At 38.2% G+C, this 21,592-nt stretch overlaps 1 protein-coding gene and 1 long non-coding RNA gene across 4 annotated transcripts in view; one reads left to right on the top strand and one right to left on the bottom strand.

Moving 5' to 3' along the window:
• Nucleotides 1-21,592, bottom strand: part of kdrl (kinase insert domain receptor like) — a 56,264-nt gene that overhangs the window by 19,569 nt on the left and 15,103 nt on the right. Inside the window, exons 5-18 of one of the 2 annotated variants that reach the window (XM_044127338.1) lie at nt 19,543-19,693; nt 19,334-19,470; nt 19,085-19,256; nt 18,850-18,976; nt 17,707-17,870; nt 15,635-15,797; nt 11,780-11,891; nt 7,820-7,928; nt 6,597-6,887; nt 5,772-5,918; nt 5,441-5,569; nt 2,667-2,773; nt 1,633-1,762; nt 69-173 (exon numbers count right to left, since the gene is read on the bottom strand). In XM_044127338.1, coding sequence (XP_043983273.1) covers nt 69-173; nt 1,633-1,762; nt 2,667-2,773; nt 5,441-5,569; nt 5,772-5,918; nt 6,597-6,887; nt 7,820-7,928; nt 11,780-11,891; nt 15,635-15,797; nt 17,707-17,870; nt 18,850-18,976; nt 19,085-19,256; nt 19,334-19,470; nt 19,543-19,693 — 2,044 coding nt within the window. The remainder of the gene's footprint in view (nt 1-68; nt 174-1,632; nt 1,763-2,666; nt 2,774-5,440; nt 5,570-5,771; nt 5,919-6,596; nt 6,888-7,819; nt 7,929-11,779; nt 11,892-15,634; nt 15,798-17,706; nt 17,871-18,849; nt 18,977-19,084; nt 19,257-19,333; nt 19,471-19,542; nt 19,694-21,592) is intronic. The other variant, XM_044127339.1, reaches the window with a different exon arrangement.
• LOC122837172 lies at nt 13,597-20,691 on the top strand. Of its 2 annotated transcripts, XR_006371717.1 has the most exons (4): nt 13,597-14,136; nt 19,379-19,440; nt 19,525-19,601; nt 20,497-20,691. It is a non-coding gene; the product is annotated as an uncharacterized LOC122837172 (long non-coding RNA). The 2 variants fall into 2 exon arrangements; XR_006371716.1 differs by lacking the exon at nt 19,379-19,440 and having other exon boundaries at nt 19,545-19,601.

Raw genomic sequence — 21,592 nt, 5'->3', positions numbered from 1 at the left:
CCAAGGAACTGATGTTTTCCAAGTTTTCTCTTTATTCAAAGCTTGTTTTGAATCTGTTTTATTCCTACCTTTAAGCATTTTTACTGCAACAGTCTTGCATGTTGAGAGCTTGTCAATCCCAAAAGCAGATGCCTCGACGACCTTTCCAAAAGCTCCGTGGCCGAGAGTTTTACCTGATAAGGAAATCAAATATGTCAGAAGACGGTTTAAATCAGACTCCCTGGGGATAAATAACCAAGCATACAAAGAGAAACAAAAGTTAAGGTTGCAGAAAACATACGGGGGCTTTAATCTCTAGTGTTTAGAGATTAATTTATGGTGCACTTAAGCCGGGCTGACAGTGCAGGTCAGTGTTAAGTGATGACTCAACTGTGCAGCTGCAGAGCGATGCGACACCTCTGCCATCTATCTTAATGGCACTCACGATGAACGGCTTCTACAATTACCTCTTCCCCCTTCATAATGTTTCTTCCTGACAGATCATCTCAAACAAATAAATCTGTTAGAGGTAAAAGAACGAAACTTTGTGTGTGTGTAACGGTTATTTTTTTGTTGATAAATAACTTGGCTGTGTTAAGTATGCACATCTGTAAACATGCAATGTGAAAAAAATCGAATCTTTCAACAAAGCTGTGGAAATATTTAAGAGCCATTGCATGCACATGCAGTTAAAGGCTAAGAATTGGCAAATGACAGGTGATTTTTGAGACTTCTGCCTCTTAAAAAAGTTGGCACTGTTTTCAAAAAGCCTCCAAACTGATATCCTGTTCTTGCCTTCTTACCCTCAGGTGTCAAACTCCAGTCCTCAAGGGTCGCTGTCCTGCAGTTTTTAGATGTGCCACAGGTACAAAACACAGGAATGAAATGGCTTAATTACCTCCTTCTTGTGTCGATCAAATTCTCCAGAGTCTTAATGACCTAATTATTCTATCCAGGTGTGCTGCAGCAGAGGCACATCTAAAAGTTGCAGGACAGCGACCCTCCAGGACTGGAGTTTGAGACCCCTGCTCTACTGGAAAACTGAGACTCTTAAGCAATAAAGCAGAGGCGGACTGGACGACTTCTAATGTTTCTTTAGGATTTTTCACTTTTCATCCAAAAGACGTCTTTAGTTTTAAACGTGGTTACCAGAAAAAGGATTATGAGTTGCAGTCATGACACTAATTGGGCTGTTAAGGCGATTAGGACGAGTGAGTCACAGCTCTACCCTCTGCTCAGCTCAGTGTTTGGGTTATTCACACCTTGGGATCTCACATCGCACCGTTAGACGTATTTAGATTGTCAAGCAAAAACTGACCCAATGTTAAACATTGCAGTGACTCACATGTCCCAATTGTCCTATTAGTGACTTTAATGGCCCTAATAGTATAAACGTTCTTAATACAACTTATAAGCCTGTTGCTTTCAATCATGTTCAGAACTGAAAAACCTTTTGAAGTTTATTTTAGCATATTTTATGGATCAGTGACACATAATTAGTATTCTATTGGTTGGGAAAAATGATAAATTCATGACCATAAATGCATTATGTATCCATTACGATGCAAAAACAAATCCGAGACTGTGTTAAGGTAATTTGTTTGTTGAAATATTGAATTTTCTGAGTATAAATTTTTTGTTACTGCAGCTCACCGAGACGCAGGCGGTCACGAGGAAACTCCCATTTGCTGCTGTCATACTGAAGCAGATTGTGTTGCTCATCGAGAGGATACTCATCAGGATCGATGATGATAGACGGACCCATCTTATAGTGTGCTGGCTGCTGTACAGGAAACAGAAGAGTCAGAACAATTATTTTTGTTATCATCTAGTTTAGTTGAATAAAACATTTGAGCAAGAAAACACTTCACTTTAAATTAACTACTTATTTTACCTTTGAATAATTTAAATTATTGTTTCAAATTGCAGGAACAAAAATTTCTGATCTGATAATAAATTTTATTAAACATTAAAAACATTTCAAAAACATTTAGTGTGAACAGAACATTATCCGCTTTAAAATAAACATTTTCCTTAATAAAACACAAGAGTCAGATCAATGTAACGCACTTCCATCTCAGGAGACAAAAACATGCCGCTAAGCATTCTGGGAAATAGTTCCCACTCCTGTATTTTTCTTCTTTCAGTTTTTTAAGTGATAACCTAAAAACTCTAGTTTATTCAACTCTAATAAAACGTTAACCCAACTCGCTACTGTAAGTTGATCTTTCACAAACTCACATTTAGGTCCAAAATCTAAAACTGGCAAAATTTATTTGACTTGAAGAGCAGAAGACAGAAGACACAACCAAATGACACAACTCAGACATTTTACAGTGTAACTATAACTGCTGATGATGCATGTTGAATATTAATTGTTCCTCTTTAGGCACAATTACTTTAGTTTTATTTCTGTTTAGTGCTCTGCTCAGCACTTAAATAAGTTCTTAGTTAATAGTTTCTTTCATCTTAGGTTTCATTTTGAGTGATGAGACAGAAAAAAAGGCTGAGATGTATCGTTTCCACATGACTCAGCTGAACCCAAACATTTAGAAATCCAGCTAAATCTATCATTCAGTGTTAAACTGCGTCACAACCAGCATGGGTTAGTAATTTCTGTGAACCAAACTGGTTTCCATTTAGAGGAAGAATCCACCTCCACAGAATTAAAGCTGCACCGCTCTTACCTTCCTCAGCTTTCGGATGAACAGGATGAGCATAATCCAGAGGAACGTGGCAGCAGCTCCGGTGCACACCAAAATTATGACCTCAACGTTTGACTTGCTTTCATCTCCTGGAAAGAGAAGAGCTGTCGTCAGCTGCCTGGACGGTCGGCCGTGAAATCGGTGCACGCTTTTCAATTCGATTGTTAACAGGAAGGATTTGGGGAATTTACCATCGAAACCTAAACCGTCTGTTGCAAATTTACAAATAAAAATCGCTGTTGTTGCCTGAAGTCACCAAGGCTTTTATGTCACGACATTTTTTCTCTGTTTTGTTTACTTGCTAATTTCCTTGACATTTTCCTGTGGATGCACAGAAAAAAAAGGAGGTGGAATCACATTTTTGCCTGGAACAAACACACCGCATTTCTTCCAGGGATTTTTCCTTCAAACGTTGTTTTTGAAGTAATTCGTGCAATCACTAACCATTCATTTTCCAGTCTCCGACTAACATTCACACAGAAACAACAACTATAAATCTTGATTAAAGAAAGACTGAACTCCTTAATCAGTTGCAGTGTTGTGCAAAATTACTCTTTTCCACATTTTGGTCACGATGCAGCTACGTAATGGGATGTATTTATCTGGGACAAAGTAGCATATAATTGTGAAATAGGATGCTCATCTATGGACTGAAATGTTTAAAGACAATCTTTACAAAATTGGATGAATGGGATCCATTTTAAAATCTTAAAACTGCAGTAACTTCTATAAGAAAAAATATTTTTTACATATTTGTTGAAACTGTGACTATAATGTGACAGTATAATACGAGACAAACTGAGAAAAAAAAAATCAAGGTCGTGTGTTTTCTACCAGTGCTAACTAGAAACAGCCAATCAGAGCCAGGAGGCGGGTCTTAGCGCTGTCAATCATGCTTCAGCAGCGTTAGCATGAGCATCAATAATGGTAGATAAGTGATTTTTCTGTAATGGTGAGTTGTTTCTCCATCTTCAGCATATTTAGCAGCACGTTCACAACATTGATTGACAGCGCTAAGACCCTCCTCCTGGCTCTGACAGGTTGTTTTGGACCGGAAGCTGTGCATTTCTTGAGACAGGACAAGTAGCTCAGGGAGGTGGTGAAGGATTATGACACTATCACAACATAGGGACAGTTTTAACAGATTTACATAAAACATATCTTTATGTAAAAGTTACAAATTGCAGCTTTAAGACAGATTCTTAACAGAATTTATGTCTGAACTTTGACTGGGCCATTCTAGCAGACAGAAATGCTTTGATGTAGACCTTTCCATTGTAGATCTGGCTGCATGTTTCGATCAGATTCTCATGTCTTGAGTATTTTGCTTTGTTTTTAGCTCCTCTACTTTATTCCTTGTCCCTGCTGATCACTAATGCTGAAACGATCAATCAGATTAACTGTGATGAGTCTATAATTGAAGTAACAATCAACTAATTTAGTAATCGATTAATTGTTAACTGGAGTCTCTTCTCTATGTTTGTTCTGTTTGCAGTTCAGTTTTGTAGAAATGTTTTCCAGCTACAGGCTAATTTGCAAACCCAGGCCTTAGTTAGACAACAAGAAAAATATGAAAACACGTATCAGAGAAAGCCACTTATCCACAGCAGAGTAGGTTGGTACGTCAGTGTTTGAGGAAATAAATTTTGTTTTAGCTTCAGCCGTCTTTTCACCTGGAAATTAAAGACTCTTAGATCTGTTACAATTTTTATATCTTTTCCAGATATGAGGATCTCTGAATGAGAAGGAATCTCCACCAAATTACATCTCTGGAAAAAATGAAGAGTCACTGCACTGAACCCCATTGAGGACATCCTGGTTATTCCACCAAATACTGATTTCTGAACTCTTCCTGAGTTAAAACATTGATATTGTTGTTTCTAAATGAATATGAACTTGTTGTCTTTGCATTATTTCAGACCTGGAAGAACTGCATCTTTTTCATTATTTTGACCATTTCTCATTTTCTGCAAATAAATACTAAATTTTTGTTTGGATTTTCAGAGACATGTTGTCAGTAGTTATTAGAATAAAAGAACAATGTTCATTTTATTCAAATATATTCCTGTAAAGAGTAAAATCAGAGAAACTGATCATTTTAAATGGTCTCTTAATTTTTCCCAGAGCTGTATGTTTTATCTCCGTTAACTTCATCTCTAGTTACAGCTCCTTTCTGCAAATCATTCTGCTCACTAACTCCATGACATTTAAAAGTAAATTTTAAAAAACGTACATTTTTTTCACATGAAAATGATCTTATAACATAAAAACAGTTTAGGCTGCTCTTAAACTCCTCAAAGTTAAGATGAGAATCCAGAATGACACCCAGATATTTAAACTCATCCACTCTGTGGATTTCTTGCTGATCAAAATTTACGCCGTATTGTAAAACACAGTGCAGCCTTTAAGAGTCATTAGTGACACTCTTAACACTCCACAGAGGTTATGTTCTCTGGAGAAACACTCACAGGCGAAACCTTGATCATAAAACCCATGAAGGAATTCACTTGGCATTCCTGGCAGCTGCCAGTTTTCCGTCAGGGGCCATTTTTCCTCACTAAAGTCAGGCCAAAGCTATTTGCAGTGATGAAAAGAAAACAGGAGGCCAGAACGGCCTCTTTGATACCCTGGGATGTGCAGATAAAAAAAAGAAAAGAAAAAAGCTCCAGCCTTGCTGCTTGGACTAATTGGTCTGTTTGATCTGATCTACTGAGCTGATGTTTTTCTCCTCTCTCTCTGCAGAGAGACGGACTCACCCAACACAGTGACGACGGCGCTCGTTTTGGCGAATCCCTCAGCGTTTTGGGCCACACACTCGTACCGGCCCTCGTCGTCTTTCTTCACCCTTTCGATGATGAGGGTGCCGTTTTCTCCCAGCGATACCCCTGCAACACAAAGCTTTGAGCTGATTGTGGTATTTTAATATGAAAAGCAGGATTCCCTACACTCAGGATGTGCAAATGATATGATTTCTGCATCTCACAAATAACACTACCAACAAAGTTTGCATACATTGATGCTTTATAGATGAAAAATTAAATAAAGTTAGCATCATATCATGTTATGTGGCGTTATTCTGAAAAATACCTGGACTCTCTTCCACTTCCACACCATTTTTGTACCACCGGATCAGCGGACGAGGAACCCCCGAAGCAAAGCAACCCAAGACCAGGGTGCTGCTGCTGTTCACGTCCTGATTGGTCAGATTCTGGCTGAGCAATGGCCGCTTCCGCTCTGCATCAAAATGAGCAGAAAATTGAATCAGAGCTGCAATTAATTTAGAGAAAACATTCCAACAACCTGTGCTGGAGGAAGCAACAGTATGGAAGTCCAAAAGTGCCAAAATTATTGGACTAGATTAGTTTGTCCTTGAGAGGTTAAATGTGTCAATAGTCAATTAAAATAAACTCATTTAGAAATAGAAACAGTCTTTTTTGGAGCCCAGCAAAAGGGACATTTGGAGCAGCAGATATAAAGTTTCACACAAATAGTGAAAAGCAATTTACAGTTTGAGAATAATGCATAAATAAATGTTTATTTCATTCACAAAACCCATGTGCACCAATTCCACTATTTAATTATTACACTGTCCTGTTACTGAATTAATGTTATACATACTCAGAAGTAGTGGGCGGGGCTACTACTGCTCTTGAAATACGATTGGACTAAAGCTGACATGCTGTTCAGGTCGATCAATCAGATGTTAAAGTTTACCTAACAAACTGTAGTGAAAGTTTAAATTATCTCTTGGCCATAAAATAAATATAAATATGATTTAAACATTAAATAGTACATTTCATGTATGTTTACTTAATTATTGACACATTAACTATTTTAATTCAAATTAAGATCCTGTCTTGTGGGACTTTATTTGACATAAGATTCAGACAGGATGGAAATGTCGTTTCTTACCTTTCAACTCCAAGGCGACCATCTTGACTTTGGACTTTTTGGGTTTCTGCAGCTTGTATGCGTGACACTGGTGCCCTGCGGTGCTGTTTTCGGACACATTGCGCACATTGAGAGATATGGAAATGGAGTATGGGTCCACCCGCAGGTTGGATACGTCGGTGGTGATAGTTTTATTCCTGGAGTCCAGCCACCGCAGGCCTGTGTAGAGGTAACGGGTCGCCCTACAGGTCAGGGTGACGTCGTCTCCCTCTATGGCTGCTTGAGGTTCAATGGTGATTTCCTCCGGTTCATCTAAACAGAAGAAAACTTTGCATCATCTTCATAAATCTTCCCCAGCTACAAAGGTGTTCAGCCGTCAGCCGTATTATGCACTAGTAGTGCTCTTTAAACCATAAACCGCTTGTCAGAAGAGAAGGAATGTCAAATCTGAAGTTGTTTCCTGTTTAATCATCATTAATTGGAAGCATGTTGGTGAAAAGCGTGGCTGACGACACTTCTGCACTCCAACTGGAGCGAGACTGACTATGTGACCCATGGGAACCAGACTGTGCTTGTATATTCAGTTTTGTTGGAAAGCATTCTCTGTTCTCTGAAGACAGATGTTAGTACAATTGTCCTCTTCTCTTTTTTTTTCTTTCTCCATCTTCCTCACCTCAGGAGGAGAGCCGGGTGCCTCCTGGGAATCGAATAACCCCGCAGGTTATTACATTTTTAAAAGGTTTTTCTGCTCATAAGGAGAAGTGATTTGCTCAATTTTGATTAAAAAAACAAAAAAGTGTTTTGCTTTATTACAACACCTCATCCCTGCTGTTGTTACATAACCGTCTCAACAGACAACCTTTTGGAGAACATTTGGAAAAACTCAGATGCACATAAAAAGCGAACTCACACTTGTGCACACAGGCTGAGAGAGAAAGAGGAATGACCTGCTGGCACCGGAGCAGGAATGCAGTTATTCATAGTTGTTTTTAAACGCGTGCCGTTACAGCGCCCCATATGGCTCTGGACACGTTCGCCTCTCTTCCCCCTTTCGGGCCGTTCAGCTACAGTGGAAGATGTTTTCAATTAATGCCCCCCTCTGGTCTCTTTATTGCACAACACAATCTGTGCATTCCTTTCCCGCTCTTGCAGTTCATTAAAGCGAGCACTGCAGTTCATTTGAAATAATCCAGCGCTTTGCAATCAGAAACTATTTCTGATCGATTTTTTTGAGCGACACTTACCATTAACGTAGAATGGGAGGGTCATGTGGAAAGTGCCGAGTTTGTTCTGGGCCTGGCAGAGGTAAAGTCCAGACACGCGAGCCTCTCTGATCACCAGGGTGCTCACAGTCTACGAGAGATGATCCAGATTAAAATCAACAATTAAACAGATTATCAGAATTATTAAGAATATTATAAAGAATATTTTCTTTTACGCTTCTGTCACCAAGAAAGCTACAAGTCGTCATGTAGCAAATTATCCACCAACGTCAATATTTAGTTCACTTTTATTTACTTTACTCAGTTCGGTTTACTTTAGTTCAATTTACTTGAGTTCAGTTCAGTTCACTCTACTTTAGTTCAGTTCAGTTCGGTTTACTTTAGTTCAATTTACTCCAGTTCAGTTTAGTTCACTCCAATTTAGTTCAGTTCGGTTTACTTTAGTTCAATTTACTCTAGTTAAGTTCAGTTCATTTCACTCTGCTTTAGTTCAATTTACTACAGTTCAGTTCGCTCTACTTTAGTTCAGTTCAATTTACTCTAGTTCAGTTCACTTCAATTTACTCTACTTTAGTTCAATTTACTTGAGTTCAGTTCAGTTCACTCTACTTTAGTTCAGTTCAGTTCGGTTTACTTTAGTTCAATTTACTCCAGTTCAGTTCAGTTCACTCCAATTTAGTTCAGTTCGGTTTACTTTGGTTCAGTTCAATTTAAATTACTTTATTTCACTTTATTTCTCTTCAATTTAATTTACTTTAGTTTAGTTCACTTATTTACATGTTTATTTTTAAACATGTTCACATTCGTAATTCAAATAGCATAATATACATTTAGATAATTATTTGTACAGTTATCTAAATATAAAAAAATATAAATGTATTTAATCCAGCCTCCTTTTTTTGATGTGTCTAATTTTTTACACATTGTTCTTTATTTAAAGAAAAGAAAAGAGAAAAATATAATGTGATTTTGTATTCATACCAGGAATCTAGCTATAACTATAATGGAAGAAAAATTATACAAATAAAATGCTAAAAAATGGTTTTGTATTTAGCCACTAATGTGAAATCACAAACCTGAATCCAGTGTAATTATAAATCACTTTAGATCAGCCAGTTAACCTGACATGTTTTAGGAGGGTGAGAGGAAGCCGGAGTACCCAGAGAGGATCCACCCATTCAAGGGAGATCAGCAAAACTCCAGCCAGTTTCTGTGTGATTTCATCTCAACATCAACACAGATTCTTCATTTCTAAATTCAACACATTTCCAGAGTTTCATTTTATTTTGAACATTTACCTAAATGCTGTACAATCACTACTTGCCGTCATTAGTCTATTTCAGTGTGCTGTACATGTTAATGAACGGATACATCTGGATTTTTAAAGCCCACTGAGTCACCCTCAAACCTTTGCTACAGGCCTAGAGCTGGGGCACAGTGTGTATTTCCTGGAAAGCAGCACTAATGACATACTCAATTTACAAAAAATACAACATTTTGATGGTTTAGACAGACAAAATAATAACTGCAGCTTGGATGAGAGCCAGATGGCTGTGGGTTCTGTTTAACATTTTTGGGAACATCTGTTTTCTTTGGCCTGCACTGAGCTCCAATGTGGAGGATTGTCTGGTGTATGCTGGGTCATAACTTCCTGGACTGCCATTGTGTTCGCTCTCAGACTAAATTAACCCGTTTCAGCCCCTTAAAACGTCCAGGCAGCACTGAAAGATTAAAGTTGGATCGTGTCGGCCAATCCATGCTGAAATGTCATCTGTAAAAACATGGCGGAGAGGTCTTATCGTATTATGTTACCCTCCATGATGCAACCTGAGATTGAAAACATTCACACTCCTCAAGAGGTGACCTGACCAGACGCACTGTGACCTGCATGCCTCCCCCCCCCAGGCCAACGTCTTCCCTCATACTGGGAGTTGGGCGAGCTTCGTCTTTCCACTGGGCCGCTCCGAGGCCCGGCCCCGACTGTGTTCTTATTCACGGGCCGGCACGATTTATGTGGGCTGACAGAGAGGAATTTGCTGCCAACAAATCCCTCGCTCTTTAAACCGCGGCTTGTTATCATTGACCCTCAGTCCTAAGCCTCATAAAATACCAGGCCACAACCGTGTGTAAATTAGTTGTGCCGCCCCATTTATGTCAAGGAAATATTAGAAGTGATGCCCTGTGCACTTGATAAATTTACAGTTAATTAAAGGTGACCTATTCTTCCTTGAACAGGTTAGGATTGGTTACACAAAACGTGTTCATTCTACTTTTTATTTTTGAATAAAATCATTCGTAGATGATGAGATTTCAATCTGATCGTTTCTGCTTGTTTTGAGTTCATTTCAGAATTAAATTAATTATACAACCTTACATCTTTGAAAAGCAGAACTACACTGTAAAACATTTATTTGACACATTTAGTCATGTCTGCTATCTCCTACCTTTTAAGTCAAATAAATTTAGTGATTTTAAGATTTTCAATCTAAATATGTGAGTTTGTGAACGATAAAATTTACAGTGATAAGTTGTGTTAACTTTTGTCAAACCTCCAAGAGTTTAATAAACTAACATTTTTAGGAAAGAAGAAAGAAACAGGAGTGGGAACTATTTCCGAGAATGCTTAGCGGCATGTTTTTATATCCTGAGATGGAAGTGCGTTACATTGACTCTTGTGTTTTATTAAGGCAAATGTTTATTTTAATGCTTGAGGATATTGTCCTGTTCACACTGAATGTTTTTGAGCAGAATTCATTGTGATGTTTAATAAAATTCATTATCAGATCAGGAATTTTATTCATGCAATTTGAAGCAAGAATTTTAATTATTCTGAAGTAAAATAAATAGTTGTAACTTGATATTGTGAGTAAAAGTAATAGAGAAATGTGGCTCTTTAACTGGGTGAAGATAGTTTTTTTTTCAGAATGTAAAATACTTATTTGCTTTAAATTGCAAAATTAAGTGAAAACTCACAATTGATGAACAATTAAATATATCAGAACTTGAAAACAGTGTTTAGACAAATTGTGTCTTGTTGCTACATCAACGTCATGGACGTTAATTTCTGAGCCCAATTGTCTTGTTGACTTAAATTGCATTTAAAAGGCAGCAGGTGGAATTTCATGTTCAAGTTAATCCACCTTTAAATGTTTTACAGTGTAGAGCCTCCTGCACAACCAACAAGAAAGCAGCAAGAGGTTCTGGATTTTAAGTCAACAACAAAACACTTGTCTATTCCAGCAGCCATTGTACAGCGCAGGCAGCGGTAAAACCAGCATTTCACTAGTGGAACTTGTACTTTTTCATTAATATTAAGCAATTATTTAGTTAAACCAGCACCAGTATCTTTCTGAAGTTTTATTTCAAGTGCAATAAGGCGTCGTCAGTAGAAACTAGACCAAAAATACTTGGTGAGATTTTGCGTTTTTGCAATGAGGTTAGCTGACTGCTAGCCTCAGGCGTTGCCGTTTAGAGGTCAAATGCACGGATCTACACCTCTGTGTTTGACACACAACCAAGTCCCAAATAAATGAAATGCACACGTGTTTCAGAGTGTGATTTTTCACAAGCTGTAGGACTGAATGCGTGCAGACTTCATTTGAATCAGATGGACTTGCACGGCAGCTCTGTGCATTTGTGTTTGAACTCAGCAAAAAGTCATTCAGATGTCAGTCAGATGTTAGAAGCGGTGCAAGTTTTTTCTCTGCTGCATTTTTAAGGTCTGAAGATATTTTTCTCTCTCTCAAACTGTCACTGGGTGTTGAAATTTTGTGTTTAAGTTGGCTGAGGCTTCTTTATGCCTATAGCAATAAAGAAGCCTAAGTATCTCATGTATTCCAGAGTATTGCTGGAATAAATCATGTCTCTTTAAGTGCATAGATGAAGATAAACAGAGGATATTTAGTTGTTTGTTGTCACATAGGATTACAAAATTAACCAATTAATCATCAGCCGTTTAGAAATGAATAATTTAGCACACACCTTGTTTTTTTCTTGAACCAGTTCTGTCTTGACATTTATACTGGTGATCAAGTTGTGGAAATCACTTTGTTCATTAAGCGTCACCGGGACTGGGTCATTGTCGGAGATGCATCTGCAAAGAAAAGAAGTTTTAAAACTCTTTATGGTGCATTTTCAGTAATTTTCTGCAAACTTATCCTGCAAAGATTAGATCAACAGAATGCTAAGCAGGAAATATCATCATATTCTAGAGAAATAAGAAAAGTTGAAACATAACTGACCTTTTCTGTGTTTTTCAAACCTTTCCAATCTGCAATGTTAAAATAACTATTGCACATCAAACTTGGTTTGTTTATTTAAAAAAGATCTCTGGATACTCATTGGTGATATTGATGTGGGTTTTGCAACAAAGATTATCTACATGAGTGAATTAGGAAAGATAAATTGAGCAATGATGAAATAACAAGACCACAGCTGTTGTTTGTGAGCATAAAGTATAAATTACACAACATTTTCTGCTGTTTATGTGTTCGTAGTCAGTTCAAAATATCCATAAGCTTAGAAACGATTGTTTAGGTAAAAAGTGTTCTTATGAGGAAACTAAGTGGACAGAGTTAAAATTGCATGAAAGGTGCTGCCAGAATAATGTCATCTAGGTTTAAGTCTCAGGAGTAAAACACTGGCTGATAATGTAGAGAAAAGTGAGACTTGTACTGACGGAGATTAATTTGTTTTCAATGTGGTGGATTACAGACAGACTGGACTCTCAACAGAGTCTTTTTAAATCTCTTCATAAGGTTCCCCTAAGTCTCCAACTCATTAAAGGAAAAATATCATATAAATCTTAATTTTATCAACTAAATTTGAGCTGTGGACTTTGAATTCGCCACTTTTGTCTGTGATGGATAAATTCAACAATCTTTTGCTTTGTGGTGATTATTTTCCTTCCACGCTTTTTGTTTGTTTTATTGGCTCTAGTGGCCTTCATTTAGTGAATGATGATAGTGAATTGACAGCAAAGTGGGTAATGGGAGAAGGGGGGAGACATGTGGCAAACGCCACCAGGCCAGGAATCGAACCTGTGACAGCCACGTTGAGGACTAAGGCCTCCCTATGTGGGTTGTGCTCAACCACAGCACTCATTCCCACACTTTTAAATAATTTTCAGTGTCCGTCAAACATAAAAACGCTGATTATGAGCTACAACCCAAAATGCAAAGGATAAGAAGCTCATTAAACTGAGTGTTGTCACTCCTTTGAGAGAAAACTATCTGGGACAGTCCAGGTCTGAGAATTTGATTTGAGCCAACCTCCCTTAGCCCTCATCCCTGAAACCCCTCACTGCTCGTGGTGAACAATTAACCTGATGAGGCAAAAAGGAGAGGAGGAAACAGCAGTAGCGACAGGAAGGGCTGTTCTCCGCCACGTACAGGAATCACTGCACTCTGGACTGAGGAGATAAGGCCGATCCTAAACCTTGACGGTCAGCTGGGAACAGCTGATAACTCCTCAGCCTGGTGATAAAGACATCCTCATGTTTGGCTCCCTCGTCACCTCTAAACCCCCCCGTTTTCGCCAAAAGATTAAAGGTGACCTATTATGCTTCCTTGAACAGTTTAGGGCGGGTTTAGGGGCAACACAAAACCTATTCCGTACAGTTTTTTCACAAAATAATTCTTAGATGAGGAGATTTTAGTTCTGCCCATGAGCAGCTTTAGGGCCTCTTTTCACTTTAAACCCAAATAAACTGCTCCTGGCTACATCCACCAATTCAATGTTTACATTTGCACATGAAAACGGCTGCAAACAGATGCGCAATTATGCAACCATACGTCTTTGAAAAGCAGAAGTAGAGCCTTCTGCACAACCAACAAAAAAGTAGCAAGTGGTTTCTGGATGGCAAGTCAACAGCAAAACACTTGTCTTTTCAGGCAGAGCATGTCTGGGTAAAACAGAGAGTCTTCTGTCAGAGGCTTCCTCTAATTTGTTGTAACACAGACTGCTACAAAAGATCTTTCCTGCCTACAATAACTCTTTGAAAAATTTGAATTAGTCTGAGTTACAACAACATTTAATTTCCCTTCGAGATCAATATTTTTAAATTTGCATTTGAATGCATATAAAACCAGCTGACCAAACATTCCGGAACTTTGCTGGGGTTGCTAGGCAACGGGGAAATGCCTGCTGATTTATGAAGTTGCATTCAGAAGGCTTTCAAAAAACAGCTCATTTTCCAGACACTAAAAAATATTCACTTATTGCGTAAATGCAGCTGCTTTTTTTTTTTTTTTTTTTTTTTAAGTGCTGTGACTGTTTTTAGAAGCAGTAGGGATCCAAATGGAAGAGGCTTTGAACAATACGTCCCCGTTAAGATTGAGGTATGAGCTCAAAGGGCCATAATTTGGATTTACAGTGACATATTCTGTGTTGTGTGACGCTTGTATAAAACAAACATTTCTGTGCAATTGGCCTCCCACCAGGCTGCAGTTGTTCCTCCGTCTCATTAACTGGCCACCACAGTGCAGCCACTGTTCCTGATGCCAGCCTCGATTATGCTTAGGTCTGCACACAGACTCTGTTCGACCTCAGCTTTGATTTATCTGAAATCCATAAACCACACATTGTTCTTGGAGAACATGTAAAAACTTGCAGATTAAAATCATCTAGCATGAAAGATAATTTAGTCTCCTTCAGTCCGCTTTGTTGTTTTTGTCAGCGCAGTCTGAGGCTGATATGCCAAACGTAATGGCCCATTGTTTTCCCGATTTTAGCACTTCAAGGTTTGCTGATACCCCCAACAAGCCAGGACTTCAGTAAATGTCCTAATATTTATTCTTTTCGCGGGTTCACTTCCAGGCCGGCATTCGTGCAAAGTCACTCAGCGCTGTTCAGCTCCAGGAATCTGAGATTTAATATATTTCCCCCATGTTTCTCATTCAGCCCACGGAGCTACTGACCAGAAAGGAGAGGGAAGTTCTTCGATGTTTCCATGTTTTGATTTATTTGTCATCTTCGGGGACAGACTGAGCTGAATCAGAGTGGATGTGTTGCAATATTGGCTGCCCAGGGCGGAATGGTGACTCAGTTTCCTATAATAAGCCTTTCCTAATACTTGGTTTAGCTTGTAGTGAATCTGGTGGTCATAATTAGTTCATTCTTTCATTACAGCTTAAATTAAAGATAAAACCCATATATTCTTTCAAAGTTCAGTATAAATATTTTTTTCAGAAATAATGAAAAAAAGAGAATCATGGGGCGTGCTCCGGTGGCGTAGAGGTTAGCGCGCCCCAAGCTTGGAGGCCCTCAGTCCTCGACACGGCCGTCGCGGGTTCGATTCCCGGACCCAATGACATTTGCCACATGTCTTCCCCCCTCTCCTTCCCCCTTTCCTGTGGCTACTGTTGTATAAGGGACACTAGAGCCCACAAAAAGACCCCCTGGTGGGGAAAAAAAAAAAGAGAATCATGATTGTTTGTGCACAAATGTAGCTTTTCTTCTGAAATTTAGAAACATGAAATTCTTGTTAGTCTAAATGAAATACAAAGGTTTAGTAGAGAGTTCTTCTTAAAGTGGGTCCTTAATCTGATTTCTGTTCATTTGTCTACACTGTTACTTTAAAATGCAGCGTGTTAGCTCAGGATTGCCGGTGCATAGTGAGGGGGGATCTGTGTCAGAAAGCATCATTTCTATCCTGAACCAGTTGATTAGGGAGAAAACTCGAAAGATCTTGAAATCCCAAGTTTCAGACTTGGGACTTGAAGATAAAGTGAACACTGATTTGGTCTGTGAACTTGATGTTTTATGTTCCAGTAAGGTTTTTGTCGAGTGGGAAGCTACAGGACCGTGACTGAAAACAAAGCCCAGATGGTGACTCACTGTTCGCTGTTCACTGTTGTGCTGGTGTGACATGGCTGCCACAGCCAGGTGATGCTGGGTAGCGGCACGCCGAAGGCGGTGCAGGTCAGCTGATGCTGCTTGCCAGCCATGTAGGGCTGCACGTCCTGGATGGAGAGCTCCGCCTCAGAAATAGTCGGCTTAACTGAGAGGATAGAGAGAAAAACAGGTTGTGGTATTCCATAATGTCTTTTAATGAAAAACAACAATCATGATGGATAGCTGAGAGGGGAAAAGGCATCCTTGAGTCCAATTGTCCTTTAGACACTTTGCAGAAGAAGAATGGTAGAACGGCTGGAGATCCGCGGGGCTGGAGGTCAGAGAGCGACCTTTTTGTGACCTCAAGCTCTGGTCATTGATTAAACCGTGAAACGAGCAACAGATCAAGATACTTGTGACAACTGAGGAGGTTGTCCAGATCACTCAGCAATTCCTAAATATTCACAAAGCTGCAGGGCTGAAATGATTAATAGGATTAATCACGATTAATCGTGATTCATTTTGATTAGAGGAGAGAAGAATATACTTTATTCATCCCCAAGGGGAAAATGCTTATTAAATGAGAATCTACTGCATCCAGGATGTTAAATGTTAATAATACAAATATGACCAATGTGATAAAATTTATTTTATATATATAAAAATGTAAGAGTGATGAAAGTAGTTCATCTATGACTGAATATAAATAAATAAAATAAAGAGAATACACATCAATCGATCAATAAAATAACATAATTTAGTAATCAATCAATCATTAGTACATAGACTCACAAAAAGCACATTTGCTGAAAACAATCAATATACTAAGACCAGTTTTAAACCAAAAATTGTACGAAAAATATATAAATTTTGCGTTTAGGATACAAAAACTTTTGCGTTTAAATATGTTTTACCCAAAACTCCTCAAGTGGCAAAATTATAGATTTTCCCAGTTCAAATTTTGTAAAAGAAAAAAACAAAACCAAATAAACATATATTAAGCACCTTTTGCTATCAAATTATTAATCAGTTAATTGATAAATAATCACCAGATCAGCCCTGAACTGTATTGATGCAGAAAGTATATTGGAAGTATTTTTTAGATGGAGATCCATCTTTTGCTACAAATGATCAAGTCTTCACCAAAGGAATGCTACTTTATTGCAGTTTAATAAAATATTTAACTTTTTTAATCATAAAACAGAAACTGAATTGTTTATTTGCGTATTTAAATGTGTTGCTGTTTTGCAAAGAAAAGGCTTAAGTGGTTAAAAAACCCCAGAATGTACCAATTTTTATTCAATCAATAGATTAAACTGTGTAAAGGAGCATCCACAGCTCGTTAACAAAATTTTGTTATGTATACACCCCTGTACATACAAAATGACAATAAAGTCTGTCTAAGTCTAAGTCTAAGTCGTTCATAACTTCAATCAAAACCCACATAGTTCTCTAATCGTTGCCAGAAATATTTATTTACTTTTGTTTATTTCTGTCTGAGCACTTCTTTTTTTGTCATTCCAATAACTAAAACTGGCACAAAGCCTAACAGCCAAGGATCATAAATAAAGATTACACACGCCAGAAGGGGTCCAATTTTTCCACTTTTTGGCACGCCATCGGGATTTCTCAGAAAACTTTAAAGGAGCCAATAGAAATGTTTGCACCCTCTCTCCCCCACCATGGCAAGCAGTGCCTCTCTGCTCTCTATAGAAAGCAAACTACCCGCAACAGGCCCAAAATATTTACAGCCTCAAGTGTTAACGGCCATCAGCATCACTCATAAAGTCACCAAAACACTGAAATCCAGGTCCTTGTACTTGTTGGATGGAACATTTTGTTTCTGTCTGTGTATGCACATGCACGCAGCACAATAGCGCTCTGGCCATTTACACGCCGCCCCAAGCCCCTTCAGAAGAGCCTCAGTAATCAACAGCAGCTGCCCCAGCTACGTCAATCCAGCGCTGGAAACAACAAGCCCCCAAATTCCTCTCATTCTGGAGCTGCTACCTGCCGTCCAGAGCAGCTGGGCCTCAGTCTGCATCACCTCAGAGCGCAGCGCAGCGCTGGCCTACCTTCAACGATCAGAGTGTAGCTCAGATTCTTGAACACGCCCCGGCTGCCCACGGTTACGGTGTAAACCCCAGAGTGCCTCTGCTTCAGATCAAGGATGGACAAGCTGTTGCCGGACATCTTGTAGCAGGTTGAGTTCTTAAAAATGCCAACGCCGTCTTTGTGCCTGAGATTTGGAGGGAGAAAAAAATGTAGTCATGATGATTGAATCATTTATTTTTATTGCGATTGAAGCAGATTTTTTTTTTAATGTAGTTGCATACACTGCAAAACACAAAATCTTACAAAGTATTTTGGTTTCAAGTGCAGCTATTTTACTGCTCTAGAAATAAGACAAAAATAACTTAGTTTTGCTAACTTGGAAGCTAAATTAGTTTCCAAGTTAGTGAACTAAGTTGGCTTACTAACTCACTTTAGTAAACAAAGTATTTTGGTCTATCTTACTACTCTTGAAATAAGACAAAACTAACTTACAATCTGAGCCAGATTGTAAATTTACAAGTTATTAAACTAAGTTAGCTTACTAAGTTGACTTAGTTACTTAAGTTTAGTAAACTGACCTGTTAGTTTGCAAGTTTACCAACTTGTTATCTCCATTATGTTGGCTTACTAACTCACTTTAGTAAACTAACTTAGTTTGCTGCATATTATTTCAAGTTTACTAAGATGATTTGCACTAGAACAAAAATACTCGATTTTGTGTTTTTGCAGTGTAGGAGATCATCAACATGCTCTCACTGCAGCAAAACAAAATCTAACCAGGTATCTTTGGTCCAGTGCAAATCATCCTACTAAATGTGAGATAAGACAAAACTAACTTATCAGTAACTTTTTAGCAAGATAAAGGAGCTTGTTTTAAGTAAATTATTATTTAACATATTTTTTTTTTTTAAAGTACTAGTTCCATTCGCAGATTGTTTTACTTATAACAAGACATTTTTCCATTTTGTTTCCCCAGTTTCAAGTCTTTTTCTGGTTCATGGATGACAAAACACTTTCCCACAGCATGATGCTGCCTACACCATGTTTCACCATAGACGAACAGTTAGTTTTCAGATACAAAGAACTTGCATGTAATGTCAAACCGTGTTCTCGTCTGACCAGGAAACCTCGTTCCACTTGTTTTCTTGTAAACTGTAACTTACCATGAAACCATGTCCGGCAGTGGCAACGCTTTGACTTTGGGCTCCAACACAATCTTCTTTGTATCCTCTCGGACAACCACAATGCCGCTATTGCTGTGTTTATGAGATATGTTGAGGAATGGATGCTCTGCAGCAGAAGAGACATTGTAAATAAAACAGAAACCCACTCCAACACGGATAATATTCAGATTATTCTCATATCATTACAGAAGAACCCCTGTTACATCGTGCTTACCATAGACAGTTACTCTTGCTGAAGCGTTGTGGTATGTTTCTGCATCAGTCGTAGCTTTGCAGAGATACACTCCTCTGTCTTCCATTGTTATGTTTGGCAACACCAAAGTCTTGCTCATTTGGATAAAACGACCACGTGTCAGATTGGCTTTGGTCATATGGTTTCGATTTTCCTGGAGGGAAAAAAGGATCACAAATATCATTACTGTATGTTTTGACTGTCACTTTTATAAAGCCAGGTCTTGCTTACTTTAAGCCTTGGGAAATCCCAGGTGAATCTTATTCTTCCGTTTAGGCTGGTCTCCCCGCTGCAGTTAAGGACAAGTGTGCTGCCAACCAACACTTTGACACGATCTGGTGTGACTTTTAAATCATTTACATCTTTAGCTGGAGAACGGAGGAAAATATGTTAGTAAATGTTACATTTTCTGCAAATTTCAGAATAAAATTTTAACTTACAGAATCTACGTGGGATGTAGGAGGACTGGAACTGGATCCCACCGACCTCAGTGCTACAGGTGAGCAGATTGTAGTAAGTATAAGGAATCTTGAACCCCACTTTGGGATCCCACACCTTCTCTTTAGCCGTTTCTCTTGAAAGCGTTGGATCCTGTAGTGATAAAGGCAAGGTCATTTGTTTTAAACATTTCTGAAGGCCACCTTTTATGCTGTTTTGAACGGGCTACTGAAGCGCTATAGGATGCACAAAACATACTCGTTACATTTTTATCATAAAATCATTCTTGGATGATGAAATTTTAGTCTCATCAGTTTTGCCTATTTTGAGCTCCTTTCATAATAAAATGCTATGAAATAACATGAGCTGATGCAGGCCACGCCCCCAAAACCCTACGCTTGCACATGAAAATGGCTGCAAACACATGCGCAATTATACAACCGCACATCTTTGAAAAGGCTTAGTAGAGCCTCCTGCACAACCAACAAGAATGCAGCAAGTGGTTTCTTTCCAGCAAACAATGTGGTAAAATTAGATGGCCAAATATGCTGGGGTTGCTAGGTAACGGGCAGAATTCCGCTAGGGTTGCTAGGTAACGGTGCAGTGCAACTTAATAGGAAGGTTTTTGACATGGCTCATTTTTCAGACACCAAAAAACATTAACTTATTGGCAAAAAAGTGGCTTTTTAAGTGCTTGTGGGGGTTTTTTTTTAGAAGCAGCACGGACACAAATGGACATATAAAGACGTGAAAAATATGTCTGGTAAACATCACTGACTGCAGAGAAAAGCTTTCAACTTCATTTAATATGCAACTTCTGCTTTGCTAAGATCACCTGGGGTCTAACATCTGCTACAGTGAGCATCTAATTACTGAGCGTGACCTCTGCAATCATCCATGCAAGTGGAGCACAGAGTCTGAAAACGCTGTACGTGCCTGCTCCTGTTTGTTCCCAGGTCAGGAGACAAGCGTTGGGTTGGGACAAGAGGCAGAGGATGAGAAGGAAGTAAGGAGGCCAGGAAGGAAGGAAGGAACAATGTCATAGTCGTAATAAAAACAGGAAGTTTGTACAATCTGTGCCATTAGATTCTGATGTGATAAACTTTAGATGAAATAATGAATGGATATCGTTAAATGTTTTATACCTGCCATTTCCTGAGCTTTGTGCTGTTTCTTTTCTGTTACATTTCCTGATGCTTAAACAAGATACGAGGCTAAATTTGGTCCCAGGGTCTATTTCTGCAGATGAGAGCTCCTGGAGCACCTTCCTGTCCTCACAGGAAGCAGACAACACGACTCTGTTTACCGCAGCGGCGCTTGCTCATTTACTGCAGCAAGGCTTTGGAAAAAAAATCACTTTTAGGATTATTTTTTTACTGTGCTGTACTTTTTAAATTTAGTTAAAAAGAACAAACATCCCTTTAATAAATGTTTAGAACAAACATGTTTTGATAAAGACACACACCTGCAGGTTTTGTTATATATAAATATATATAAGGTTATATATATATATATATTTATATATAAGGTTATATATATATAAATATATATAAGGTTATATATAACCATATATATAAATATATATAAGGTTATATATAACCATATATATAAATATATATAAGGTTATATATAACCATATATATAAATATATATAAGGTTATATTTCCACATAACATTATATGTTGGTCCATTTGATGATGTAATTTCTAAATTGTAAATTCTGAATATTTTATCACACTGCAAAAACAATATTTTATCATATTTGTTTGGTTTAAATGTTTCTTGTGCAAAAATATTTCTTACAAGTTTAATTTCACAAAGAAATAAGAGTTTATTTTAAGTCAATAATTCCTTAATACTGATGAAAAAGTACTAGATCCATTTGCAGATTATATAATTTATGACATGGGAAAAATTTATTATTGTAAGGGAAATAATCTGCCAATGAAACTAGAACTGTTCCATAAATTTGAAGGAATTATTGACGTAAAACAAGGTTATATTTCTTGCTACAAAGTTACTTGTCAGCTAGTTTTGTCTTACTTCAAGTCC

The sequence above is a fragment of the Gambusia affinis genome, linkage group LG09, assembly GCF_019740435.1.
Source record: "Gambusia affinis linkage group LG09, SWU_Gaff_1.0, whole genome shotgun sequence".
Lineage (NCBI taxonomy): Eukaryota > Metazoa > Chordata > Actinopteri > Cyprinodontiformes > Poeciliidae > Gambusia > Gambusia affinis.
The sequence above is the reverse complement of the archived record's forward strand: the minus strand, read 5'-3'. Positions and strand labels throughout refer to the sequence as shown.